At 47.1% G+C, this 13,122-nt stretch overlaps 1 protein-coding gene and 1 non-coding gene across 2 annotated transcripts; one reads left to right on the top strand and one right to left on the bottom strand.

Moving 5' to 3' along the window:
• The first annotated feature begins 1,567 nt into the window (after positions 1-1,567).
• Positions 1,568-3,967, top strand: RPLP1 (ribosomal protein lateral stalk subunit P1). Its single transcript, NM_001193574.1, is given in 4 exon segments — positions 1,568-1,767; positions 2,408-2,482; positions 3,595-3,712; positions 3,853-3,967. Coding segments are annotated over 4 exon segments (345 nt in total). The 5' UTR covers positions 1,568-1,695; the 3' UTR covers positions 3,933-3,967.
• Positions 3,968-6,605: 2,638 nt separating this feature from the next.
• LOC114680018 (small nucleolar RNA U3) lies at positions 6,606-6,820 on the bottom strand. The gene has a single exon (XR_003732095.1). It is a non-coding gene; the product is annotated as a small nucleolar RNA U3 (small nucleolar RNA).
• Between the last annotated feature and the right edge of the window lie 6,302 nt (positions 6,821-13,122).

Consider the following 13,122-nt stretch of genomic DNA (forward strand, 5'->3'; position numbering starts at 1 on the left):
TGACCACAAAGTGCCACTTGCCAACCAGATCAGTTTTTTTTTGTTTGTTTGAGACGGAGTTTTGCTCTTGTTGCCCAAGCTGGAGTGCAATGGCACGATCTCGGCTCACTGCAACCTCCGCCTCTCGGGTTCAAGCGATTCTCCTGCCTCAGCTTCCCTAGCAGCTGGTATTACAGGCACCCGCCACCACGCCCAGCTATTTTTTTGTATTTTAAGTAGAGACGAGGTTTCACTATGTTGGCCAGGCTGGTCTCGAACTCCTGACCTCAGGCGATCCACCCGCCTCAGCCTCCCAAACTGCTGGAATTGCAGGCATGAGCCATCGCGCCCGGCAGATCAGTTTTTTAAGTACACTGCTGGAGGTACACAGTATTTTGGACTGACTCATTGTAGCTTTGGAAATGTTTGGATTTTTAAATAGCTTTAAGCTTTCTTGACCAAAATTCCACTATAATGGCTTCTTAGATTTGGATGAAAACTCAGTAGCTTTATTTTTAAAAAGTTTGATAGCTTTATAAAAACTTTTTTTAAAAAATTCGGGATATGAAACTATTTGTTTGTAGTTAAGATTGACCCAAATAGGGCTCTAGATTGGTGGATTCCAACAGAAATGTTTCATCAGAGATGATTATTAAATAATGGGATGGACTAAATGAAGGTTCCCGAAAAAAAAAAATCTTGAACTAACTTTCCAGTAAACTAAGCAAATTCCACGAGCAATGTAAAGGTGACCATTTTTGAAGGTAGGAATTTAAATTGGGTTCGGATAACAAATAACAGGTTGTATACAATTTACCCATAATCCCCCTTCCCCGAAGCACTAGGCGGTGAAGTTAAGCTTCTGGATTCCAACTCCACGCTCCACCGCGCGGAACTATGCAACCTTGGGTTAGTTACCAGGTCTAAGGCTTCTAGATTCCAACTCCACGCTCCACCGCGCGGTAACTACACTATCTTGGGCTAGTTACTGGCTCTAAGACTTAATTTTGCCATCTGCAAGATGGAGATAACATCCAACTCCTGCTGTGTGAGGATTACGTGAATCCTTGTAGAATGTGGCTCAGTGACTGGGATATAGTAAGCGCTCCACGGCTACTGCTATCATAATGCCGTTAGTTTGCTCGTCCTCCTACATCTACCTACATCTATCTATCTCACCCAAGGCCCAGCGCTAAGCAGCGACGTCCATGGTGGGACGCAGCCTTTACCCTCAGGGTCAGCGCCGGCTGGGAAGGCCGCGACCTAACTGGGAGATTACGAACAGTGTCACCACGGCTACAGCGCAGCTCCTGCCAAGTCAAGCAGCTCATGGAACCAACGGCGGCGAAGTCCGAATACCTACGCAACCCTATCCTAAAAGTGTTTTTAACTGTCTCAAGTCCTATAATTTAACAAAATAGAGTGAGACCGTAACTGTTGGCGCTGAGAAACTTTCTCAACAGGAAGAACGAATCACCCGCAGCGCGCAGGCGTCTTCAATCGGTCCTGGGTCCGCCTCTTCCGCCCGGTGCGGGCGCCGATTGGTCCGCGTGGTCACATAAGAGACTGCGCATAGGCGCAAGAACCTCTTTCCTCAGCTGTCGCGAAGGTGCTCGGTCCTTCCGAGAAAGCTAAGGCCGCGTTGGAGTGAGGGCCTCACTTCATCCGGCGACTAGCACCGCGTCCGGCAGCGCCAGCCCCACACTTGCCCGCGCTATGGCCTCCGTCTCCGAGCTCGCCTGCATCTACTCGGCCCTCATTCTGCATGACGATGAGGTGACCGTCACGGTGAGTGCGGGCGCGGGTCGGCGGCCTGGCTGCCTGTGGGCGGCGACTCCCGCCTCTCCATGCGGTTCCCGGCTCCAGGCCGTTGGGCCCAGCACTTCCGGCCGGGGCCAGGCCGCGAAGACAGGCGGCATGGGGCGGGCGCTCCTGGGGGCTGGGGCCTCTCTCGCAGAGCGGGACCTGGGCCCCCGGGACCACGTGCGGGCCCGGGGGGCGTGGAGTGCGCTTGAGGCTGGGCTCTCCGGCTCCAAGATCCTTCGTGTAGAAAAGCTTTTCCGCAGCGCTTGGGCACCCTGACCCGCGCCTCGTCTCTCTCAGGGACACTTACTTGGAACTCTTTTGGTATAATTGCCTTGAATTCCCCGGGTCGTGGAGGATAGCGCCCCAGCTCGGCTCCACCTTCCAGGTCCTAGCTTAAAAATAGCCGCGTGACTCAGGCAAGTCCCAGCCCGTGAAACAGCAGTAATGGGCTCGCCTCATTGCAGGGCGCCTGGCACACATCTCTTTTGCTTGTGATAGAATATTTGAGCTGGTTAAACATGTCCTGTACACTTTTTATTGAGTGACTTGCCTTTGACTTGCAGCGTTTTGGAGATACTACATACGCTACGTTTTGATGGATTGACGTTTTTATTTGTTGTAGGAGGATAAGATCAATGCCCTCATTAAAGCAGCCGGTGTAAATGTTGAACCTTTTTGGCCTGGCTTGTTTGCAAAGGTAAGGTGATGGTGGCAAAGTGATGTGGTAAAGCCTGCTGATTTACGAGGGCAGGTGTACATGCTGAAGTACCTCCAGCAGTGCCATAAGGCCCCACATGCCGCTGGATCTCCTAGGTGTATTTGGTTGCATTTATATCTCTAGGAGCTAATAAGATTTCAGTTTCTCAAGTCTTATGTTTCCTTATCAGACTCTGGTTTCCCCTTTTGCTCTGAAACCATGGTCAAAAAAAAAAATCTGAATCAGGTCATTTATTCCCAAAAAGGATCACCCGGGAGATAGGTACTACCCATGTTAAAGTTGCAAGCAAATTCTTGCATTAAACCTGTGGTTTAATGGACATTTGGGTTTAGCGGACTTCATTGACACAGTAGGTACTATGTGTTGGGATATAAAAGACTGATAAAGACGAGATTCCTGGTCATGGAGCTTGCACTGGCTATTTTCCATTGTACAGGTTACTTAATCTCTGGCAAGTTAAGCTGATAGCATCTAACTCCGGGGTTGTGTCCTCTAAAGAGTTTTGAAAGATTGTAAACATTGTATCTATGTCATCTTTAAGTCCTATGTTTAGTAGACTGAAAATTTGAGTTCACTGTTCAGAGGAGACATGGAATTGTGCAAAGAATATTCATTTGAGTGTTTCAGGAAGTTTGGATTATTTTTTTGCCAACATGTTATTTGTAAAAGGAGGGGAAATCAGCTACCTCAGGAGGTTCTTAACATATAGGAAAGTAATTATCATATTCAAAGCTGAACAGTAGTGTGTTGCCCTGTCTAACCTAAGTTTTGGCTGTTAGCAAAGAAAAGCCAGTGTCTAGGGTATTGATTCCAGGGCCTTCCACTAATAACAAAATCCCAGGATGTTCCATCTCTTATATAAATGTATTTGCATATAACCTATGCACATCCTCCTGTATACTTTGGAAGTCTACATGTTTGGTATGCATGCTTTTCCACTGTTGAAACCATGATTGTGGAACCCACTGTATATAGTGTTAGGGGTTGATCACTATAACCTGGAAGGGGGGATACTTCTCGTTTTTGGTGCGTGAGCGCTGTGTAACAAGGACAGAACCGGGCATTTACCTATGCATGCACATGTATTGCAGGCCCTGGCCAATGTCAACATTGGGAGCCTCATCTGCAATGTAGGGGCTGGTGGACCTGCTCCAGCAGCTGGTGCTGCACCAGCAGGAGGTCCTGCCCCCTCCACTGCTGCTGCTCCAGGTAGGAAACATGGAGTTTCTAGTATTGGGAGGAGTGTAGAGATTTAAAAAATATATATAGTATTATAGGTAAAATTGCCGTTAATTTTCCACAAGCAGATGATGTATGGAAATCCTAACACCTGACTGTTTTTTTTCTAGCTGAGGAGAAGAAAGTGGAAGCAAAGAAAGAAGAATCCGAGGAGTCTGATGATGACATGGGCTTTGGTCTTTTTGACTAAATCTCTTTTATAACGTGTTCAATAAAAAGCTGAACTTTACTGCTGTTGGTCTTGCCCATAGCTTGGGAATGCGCTCTGCAAAAATGGTGTCAGTTTTGTAATGTTGGCTTTCAACCTATTCTGCCATGACAGGCTGGATTTTCCCTGCCACCGTTGCCAGATGTGAGATCATAGACAATCCTGATGCTAACAAGAAGGCACCTCATGGTACAGTGTTAAAAACTGCACTGGGGTGGCAGGAGGAAAGATCACAGCAGATGCTTTGTCCAGGTTACCTGTATAAACTTGAGGATTATAAGGTGTGTCCCCTCCACTGGGGGCAGAGGGTAATACAGACCAGCATTAGAAAGCCTCCTGGGTAATTACCCTATACAACCCTGCCTAATAATGAACTTTGACCTATGCTGAATTGACTGCTACATCCCAAGGTTGTAAAGAAACTAAGACCTAGCTGTGTAATGTCTCACCAAATGCTTGGGTAACACTGAAGGAATGCAGAAAGTTTACTTCATAGTTTATTAAGGTCCCCAGTTACACAAAGTGGATAAAACAAGATTCAAACCTGGGTTCCAAAAGCTAAGAGCTTTTTTTGTTTGCCAATTAATAATACCATGAGGCCGGGCGCGGTGGCTCAAGCCTGTAATCCCAGCACTTTGGGAGGCCGAGACGGGCGGATCACGAGGTCAGGAGATCGAGACCATCCTGGCTAACACAGTGAAACCCCGCGTCTCTACTAAAAAATACAAAAAACTAGCCGGGCGAGGTGGTGGGCGCCTGTAGTCCCAGCTACTCGGGAGGCTGAGGCAGGAGAATGGCGTAAACCCGGGAGGCGGAGCTTGCAGTGAGCCGAGATCCTGCCACTGCACTCCAGCCTGGGTGACAGAGCGAGACTCCGTCTCAACAACAACAACAACAAAAAACCATGAATGGAAATTTCAACTTTTCAGGCTTGGATTATATAATAAACCATGGGTATTGTGTATTCAGAGCAGCTAATGACATGCCAGGCACATGAATGAGTCTTATCCTTATCTGCATTAGCATTTAATAGATGAAGACATGCAGTGATGAAAAGCATGACTTCTAGCCGGGACTGTCATGTGAATGTGAAAAAGACCATTTGTATAAGTTACTGCAACTACTTGGGGAAAATGGCAGTTCTACTTCAAGAGACTACATGTGGACATGAGGATACATGCCTGGGAATGTTCAAAGCAACACTTTGAGCAAAGACATTAAGTATATGCATCTGATAAGAGTAATAAATATAAAAGATGGGATGGTGAACAATTTAGGATCTTGAGTAAGGTGCAGTTAACAATGGGTAGGAGTATGTAGGTGTCAGTATTAAAGAGTTTTAAGTTTTTTGAGAGGGGTTCTAGGCTGGAATGCATTGGTGCAGTCATGGCTTACTGCAGCTTCAAACTCCCAGGCTCAAATCAATCATCCCACTTCAGCCACCCCCAAGTGGCTGGGACTACAGGCATGCCACCATGCCTGGCTAATTTTTTGTAGACAAACCTCAACCTCCTGGTGTCAAGCGATCTGCACGCCTTGACCTCCCAAAGTGCTGGGATTGCCATCATGCCTGGCTAGTTTTGTGTTTTTAATATATGGCTTGAGCATCCCTTACCCAAGAAACAAAACATCAACATGACACTCAAAGGAAATGTTCATTGGAACGTTTTGGATTTTCGGGTTAGGAATGCCCAACCTGTATATTAAAACCATAGGCCAGGCATGGTGGTTCATGCCTGTGATTCCTGCACTTTGGGAGGCTGACGCAGGAGGATCACTTAAATCCATGCCCGCCTCTACAAGAAATTTTTTAAAAAATCAGTGCAGCGCGGTGGTATTTGCCTGTGGCTTCAGTGAGCCATGTTTGTACCATTATACTCGAGACTGGGTGACAGGGCGGGACCCTGTCTAAAATATCTAAGATCATAAAGTATATATAAAAACCTTAGGTATATACAAATATTCCAAAGTCTGAAAAAAAAATTAGAAATCTGAAACACAAATGGTCCCAAGCATTTCGGATAAGGGATGCTCAGCCTGTACTAAAGGGCAGTTGTGAACTAGTGAGGATGGTGTCATGAGACAAAGATAAGTGATAGCCTATATCCACATGTTAAGTGCCTGCTTTTCCTTCACCCATTAACAGCTAACATTAGCTAGGACTGCTCGTCTGTGTGGCATCTCATTCTTCACAACAGTCCCATGACAGGATGACCCCATGTTGGGGATGGGGAAGTGGAAGCTCTCAGGTTACAAACTAGTAAGTGGGTGGGTGAACTAGATTAAAACCCCACTCTGAGTCCCTGTTCTCTTAACATCATGGCCCATGCTTCTGGTCGTGTCTCCTACCTGCATCAGCTTCCTCATCTGTAATGACTGTAGGGTTCTGAAGAGGTAACAGTAGGAATTCTTTGTGCTGAGTGAACAAGTGTCAGAGGAAGGAATACTAACACTTCACCAAGCTGAAGAATGGGTTAAAGAGAATACTAACAAGATATGGGAAAAGGACAGCATCTAGAAGAGCAGACATTAAGTGGTAAGCTAGGGATATTGTAAATATCAAACTCAGCTGTCCAAACAATCCAATCAACTAAAATGTTCACTAGCAAGACTCCAATGTTAACAGTCTGTAAGTGCATGGCCCAGGCTTCTCCCCCCACTCAGACTGCATTCTCTCCCTCTCCCTTGGAGGAAGAGAAGAACCATCATCAATGGCAAATGACAGTTGCAGCAAAGCAACACCAAGAGCCAACCTCACGCTCAGCAGAGAATGCTGTCCTGCCACCTCCTCATGGTTTCCAGTGCTGTACACATTGAGAGAAACTTCTCTAGTAAGGAACTACAGAATTGATGCCTGAAATTATACTCTTGGTCTAGCTTTTTTTTTCTTTTTTTTTTTTTCTCAATTTATTTGAGACAGGGTCTCACTGTTGCCCAGGCTGGAGTGCAGTGGCATGGTCATAGCTCACTGCAGCCTTTCTTGGGCTAAGTGATCCTCCCGCCTCAGCCTCCTGAGTGGCTGGGACTGTAGGCATGAGCCACCCTGCCTGGCATGGCCCAGCTTTTTAAGAAATCTTAATATAGCTAAAAATCTTTCTAAAGAACAATTTGAAAATCAAATTAGAAGACCCACATACATACATAGAACTACTAACTTAATTCATCCGATACTGAATGAAGTCCTCTTTGTTCCATCTGCTTTCTGGTTCTCCCGAGCCTCCTTTTTTCTTTTTCTTTTCAGAAATGGGAATATCTACTTCATATTGGGGAATGAAAGAGGTAAGTGAACATTCAATACTTGTTACTTCCCTTTTGCATACAGTACAAGGAACACGGTTGCCATCCCTAGTTCCCCAAATCTCCAGGTCTAATAGGTCCAAGCCTCATGCTCCTCAAACCGCCTACCCCCCATTCTGTTTGTTTGTTTTTTGTTTTGTTTTGTTTTGTTTGAGACAGAGTCTCACTCTGTTTCCCAGGCCTGAGTGCAGTGGCACGATCTCGGCTCACTGCAGCCTCCGCCTCCAAGCGATATTCCTGCCTCAGCTTCCTGAGTAGCTGGGATTATAGGCACGCACCACCACACCTGACTAATTTTTGTATTTTCAGTAGAGACAGGGTTTCACCATATCGGTCAGGCTGGTCTCGAACTCCTGACCTCATGATCCGCCCGCCTCAGCCTCCCAAAGTGCTAGGATTACAAGGGTGAGCCGCTGCACCCGGCCCCCCATTCTTATCAATCAGGCAGGTTTGGTTTCTCATATTTCATACTTCTGATTGTTCACCAAGCATACATGTTACTTTGCTTACATTTCCATTGCTCTCAGCATTGTGTTCACATCTCCTGTAGCCACTGGTCCATGTATCCAGGTCCATGGCTGGCCAACTCACACCCCTTGAGAAGTCTATCAGCAGGAGCCCAGATTAGGCATGAAGGGCTCTCATGTTCTGGAGAACTGTAGGAACAGACATGCTCACAGACAAACCATCTAAACAACTTCGAAAACCTGTATTGTCACGGAATGTGTTGCACAATAGAATAAGTAAAAATATCCAAAAGCTCCTGCCAATTGTTTTACTCTCTAATCCTTTTTTTTTTTTTTTTTTTTTGCTTCTTCTCGACTGAAAATAAGGAGAGAACCACATGTGAAATTTTAAAACCACCTTTTGGAAGAGAAAAACACTCTTAATTAAAATGAAAGAATTAGGTGCAGTGGCTCAAGCCTGTAATCCCAGCACTTTAGGAGGCCCAGGCAGGCAGATCACTTGAGCCCAGGAGTTCCAGACCAGCCTGGGCAACAAAGTGAGACCTCCATCTCGACAAAAAAGAAAAAAAGAAAAAAATTATAATGTCCAGATTATTGATCTGACCAGAACAGTCCAGGTTCCATGATGCATGCAGTGGTGTCTGTGATCTGACTTTTGAGAGACATCTGGCTGTGTTTCAGAAGAACTAAAAATACAAGTGCTGTAAAACTTTAAAGCAGCCATGTTTATCTCAAGCTGAATTATTCAGGCTTGCTTACAAAGATGAGAGAGAAGTGGCCTGTAAAATGACAGAGAAAAACATGAAGGGCTGGTCGCTGTATCTTACAAAAGTATGCGTGTGGAGGGGACTCCGTGACGTGGCAGAAGAAATGCTGGGTTGACACAGCTGAAGTGCCAGGCCTAACTTTACCCTGTCATAGCTGTGTGAACTTATGAAGGTACTCAACCTCTCTGAGCAAGTTCATTGTTTTGTTTAAAATTGTTTTGAGACAGAGTCTTGCTCTGTCACCCAGGCTGGAGTGCAGTGGCACAATTTCAGCTCACTGCAACCTCCCAGGCTCAAGCAATCCTCCCACCTCAGCCTCCCAAGTAGTTTGGATTACAGGTGCATGCCGCCATGCCCGGCTAATTTTTTTGTATTTTTTGTAGAGACAAGGTTTCGCCAGGTTGCCCAGGCCGATCTTGAACTCCTGGACTCAAGTTATGTGCCCGCCTCAGCCTCCCAAAGGTTTTGTTGGGCCAATGTGAGCCACCATGCCCGGCCAGTTTGTTTATATTAAGAGGGCTAATTGAGTTCTCCTGACAGGGTAAAGCCCTGAATGGGAGAATGCATAAAAGTTATCTCTAAAGTGCTACTCAACCAGATCAACAATTACCTGGCTCACATTGTTCCCTAAGAATTTTACTGTACATGCTCATTGAAATTATGGGGGGGAGAAAGGATTTGGCATGTTTTATTTGAATTTATAGAAATATAGTAAACATTTTGCTGCATAATTATTTTAAATTCTTTCATTTTACTTTATTTTTTGACACAGGGTTTTGCTTTGTTGCCCAGGCTGGAGTGCAGTGGTGAGATCAGTGCAGTAGTGAGATCACACCTCACTGCAGCCTCAAGCTCCTGGATTCAAGCCATCTTCCCACCTTGGCCTCCGAAGTAGCTGGAACTATAGTTTTAGTTCTTCTGAAACAGAGCCAGATGTCTCTCAAAGTCAGATGACAGACACCACTGCTTGCATCATGGAACCTGGACTGTTCCGGTCAGATCAATAATCTGGACATTTCCATCAGAAAACAGGGTCAGAGGTCTTCACATACGTTTATAGGATTGCTCAAATACTTAGGGGCTTTCAAAGAATTCTCCAAGGCCTTCTCAATTTAACTTGCTGAAGCTTCCACACCTCTGACTTGTATGCTTTTAAGAGTGCTTATAATGTCCAATTCAAGAAATGTGTGTTTCACGCTCCAGACCTTTGCAGTTGCTATGACCATGCCACTGCACTGCAGCCTGGGCAACAGTGAGACCACTTTGGGAGGCCAAGGTGGAAAGGTCACTTGGGGTCAGGAGTTCGAGACCAGCCTGGCCAACATGGTGAAACCCCATCTCTATTAAAAAATACAAAAATTAACCGGGCGTGGTGGCGCATGCCTGTAATCCCAGCTACTCGGGAGGCTGAGGCAGGAGAACTGCTTGAACCCGAGAGGCAGAGGTTGCAGTGAGCCGAGATCGCACCGCTGCACTCCAGCCTGGTGACAGAGCTAGACTCCATCTCAAAAAAAAAAAAAAAAAAAAATGTACACGTATAATTACGTCCACGTGATTGTTGACTGCCTCCTAATCCACACCATATGTTCTGGGGATCAGGGCTGTCCGTTTTGCTCACCTGTATCCCCAGTACTTAATGCTGGGCTCCTTGTTGGCCTTCAACATATATTTATCAGAGTTCAAGTCTCCTTTTACACGTTAAGAAGTTAGGACTGGCCGGGCGCAGTGGCTCACGCCTGTAATCCCAGCACTTTGGGAGGCTGAGGTGGGCAGATCACCTGAGGTCGTGAGTTCGAGACCAGCCTGACCAACATGGTGAAATCCCATCTCTACTAAAAATACAAAAATTAGCGGGGCGTAGTGACGCATGCCTGTCGTCCCAGCTACTCGGGAGGCTGAGGCAGGAGAATCGCTTGAGCCAGTAAGGCAGAGGCTGTGGTGAGCTGAGATCGCACCCCTGCACTCCAGCCTGGGCAACAAAACTGAAACTCCGTTTCAAAAAACAAAAACAAAAAAGAAGAAGTTAGGACCCAGATGGGGGGAGGAACTTATTAAGCAGCAATGATAAACGGAACCAGAACTGGAACCCATAACGCCAGACTAGCAAATGTTCTTTCCATTGTAGCAGCCCTACAGGGGCAAACACGCGCCCGCCATCCACCAGGAGCCTCATTCATTCATTTACTTTCACAGCACGCACCTTCCAGGCTCCCCAGCACGGGTACAGGTTTGAGGCGGGAACCAGATGAGGACGAAGGCAGAGATGCTGTTGGTGGTACCAGGTCTGGCTTTGCACTCCGGCTCTGCGAACGTAATGCGCAGTCTTGCAAGCCTAGCCCCTGGGCATCAGGGCCGATTGCCCTGGGTATGCCTGGAGAGATGAACAGGGAACTCATCAGATGCCACAGCAGAAGCAAAGGCGTGGTACCTGGAGGCCCACTTCGTTCAGACTCACACGGAGTCCCGCACTCAGGGTGACCTGTCACCTTCTCTGTCACGTCCAGCATCACCTAGGATGAAGCAGAAGATGCAGGAAGCTTAGAGGCCGAGGCTAGGAGGCCAGATGAAGTGTCGTCGCCTGCCCCGGTCTCGGCCCCAGGGAGCCTGGCACCTCTCCAGCGCTGGCGCGTGAAGGTCGCAGGCCCACAGTCGAGCTTTTTTTTTTTTTTTTTTTTTGATACGGAGTTTCGTTCTTGTTGCCGAGGCTGGAGTGCAATGGGGCGATCTTGGCTCACCTCACCGCAACCTCTGCCTCCCAGGGACAAGAGAGTCTCCTGTCTCAGCCTCCCGAGTAGCTCGGATTATAGGCGTGCGCCACCACGCCCGGCTAATTTAGTAGAGACCGGGTTTCACCATGTTGGTGAGGCTGGTCGCGAACTTTGATCCACCCACCTTGGCTCCAAAGTGCTGGGATTACAGGCGTGCGCCACAGCGCCCAGCCCACAGTCGGGCTTTCAGAGCCCGCTGCGCGCCCATCAACGCGGCGCTGGGAGGAAAAGGCGGGCCGAGAGGCGGGGCTGGAGACCGAGTGTGGCCGAGGGAAGCCGAACTTTCCAGTTTCACTGAGGCTTGTTAGCCGCTGGGGGCGCCTTCGGGCCCGCCGGCTTCTGCGCATGCTCTTGACCCTCAGTCCCCTGGAGGAATGTCTTTAGTGAGGAGCTGATTAGTGGATGAAGGCGGCTGATCTGTTTCGAATCCCCTGTGTCGGGAAAGGCCAACGCTTTCATTAGCCAGCAGAAATGGGATGGGGCGCGTTTGTAGTTGGGAATCCTGAGCCCGGGCTGTTGCTTGGAGGACTCGGGAGCAGCAGTAGATTTCGGCGTTACCAGGAGAGGTCTCACCAGGTCCCTGTTCCTTCACTTCCCAGAAGTGGGTCCTGGCCGTTCCCGGCGCCTTCATTTCCAGAAGGCGATTTTACCCAGAGAAAGGAGAGGGAAGATTTGCTCTACCTTTGGCTCCTTACCAAATAGCTAAATCACGTGGGAAGCTGGTAAACAAAAACAAAAAAATGAATGAAACAACTTGCCGGGCCCCTCCAAGGCCCACTGAACCAGCACCTCGGGGCAGCCACCAGGAATCTGTATTTTCATAAGCTCTTCTGATGAACCGGGGGATAAGTCAGTCAGGGCTGGAAACTCCCGGATCAGAGCAAACCCAGCTCCTCACTCAGCGCCTGAGGAAAAGATGCGTAGTCAATATTGTTTGAAAGAATGTGTTGTGTAAATGAATATATGAATGAAGAGCTGTCTTCAAACGTGGAAGGAAAAGTTAACCGTTTGATAAAAGGCGATATTGATAAACCTGGGAAAATGGGCTGTTGGTTGATTTGGGTGTAAATTCCTACAACGTTTTTCTTTTTCTTCTTCTTTCTTTACTCCTCCTCCTCTCCCTCCTCCTCCCCCATCCCTCCTTTCCCCTCCTCCTCCTCTTTCTCTTCTCTTCTCTTTTTTTTTTTTTTTTTTTTTTTGAGACAGGGTCTGACTGTCGCCTAGGATGGAGTGCAGTGGTGTGTGATCTCTGCTCACTGCAACGTTGAACTCTGGGGCTCAAGCGATCCTCCCGAGTAGCCGGGATTACAGGCACATGCCACCATGCCCCGCTACTTTTTTTTTTTTTTTTGGGGGGTCTTTTCTAGAGATAGGGTTTCACCATGTTGCTCAGGGTGGTCTTGAACTCCTAGGCTCAAGTGATCCTCCAGCCTTGGCCTCCCAAAGTGCTGGGATTACAGGCGAGAGCCACCACACCCAGCCCCTTAATGTTTCATTCCACTATTTTATTAAAGACTGAAAAACCAGTTAATAATGTGGGGATTTTGAATTTCTTAAATTTAAAAACCACAGTTAACAATGTGGAGATTTTGAATTTTTTAAATTTAAAAACCACAGTTAATAATGTGGGGATTTTGAATTTTTTTGATTTACTTTTTTTTTTTTTTTTTTTTTTGAGACAGCGTCTTGCTTTGTCACCCAGGTCGGAGTGCAGTGGTGCAATCAAGGCTCCCTGCAGCCTCGACCTCCTGGGCTCAAGCAACCTTCCTGCCCCAGTCTCCAAGTACCTGAATTACAGGTGGTGAGCCACTGTGCCATCACTACAAGTTCCAATTTTTAAAAAAAAATTTTTAATGTTTTCTTCAGCCTGTTT

This window comes from Macaca mulatta, chromosome 7 (assembly GCF_049350105.2).
Source record: "Macaca mulatta isolate MMU2019108-1 chromosome 7, T2T-MMU8v2.0, whole genome shotgun sequence".
Taxonomy (NCBI): Eukaryota; Metazoa; Chordata; class Mammalia; order Primates; family Cercopithecidae; genus Macaca; species Macaca mulatta.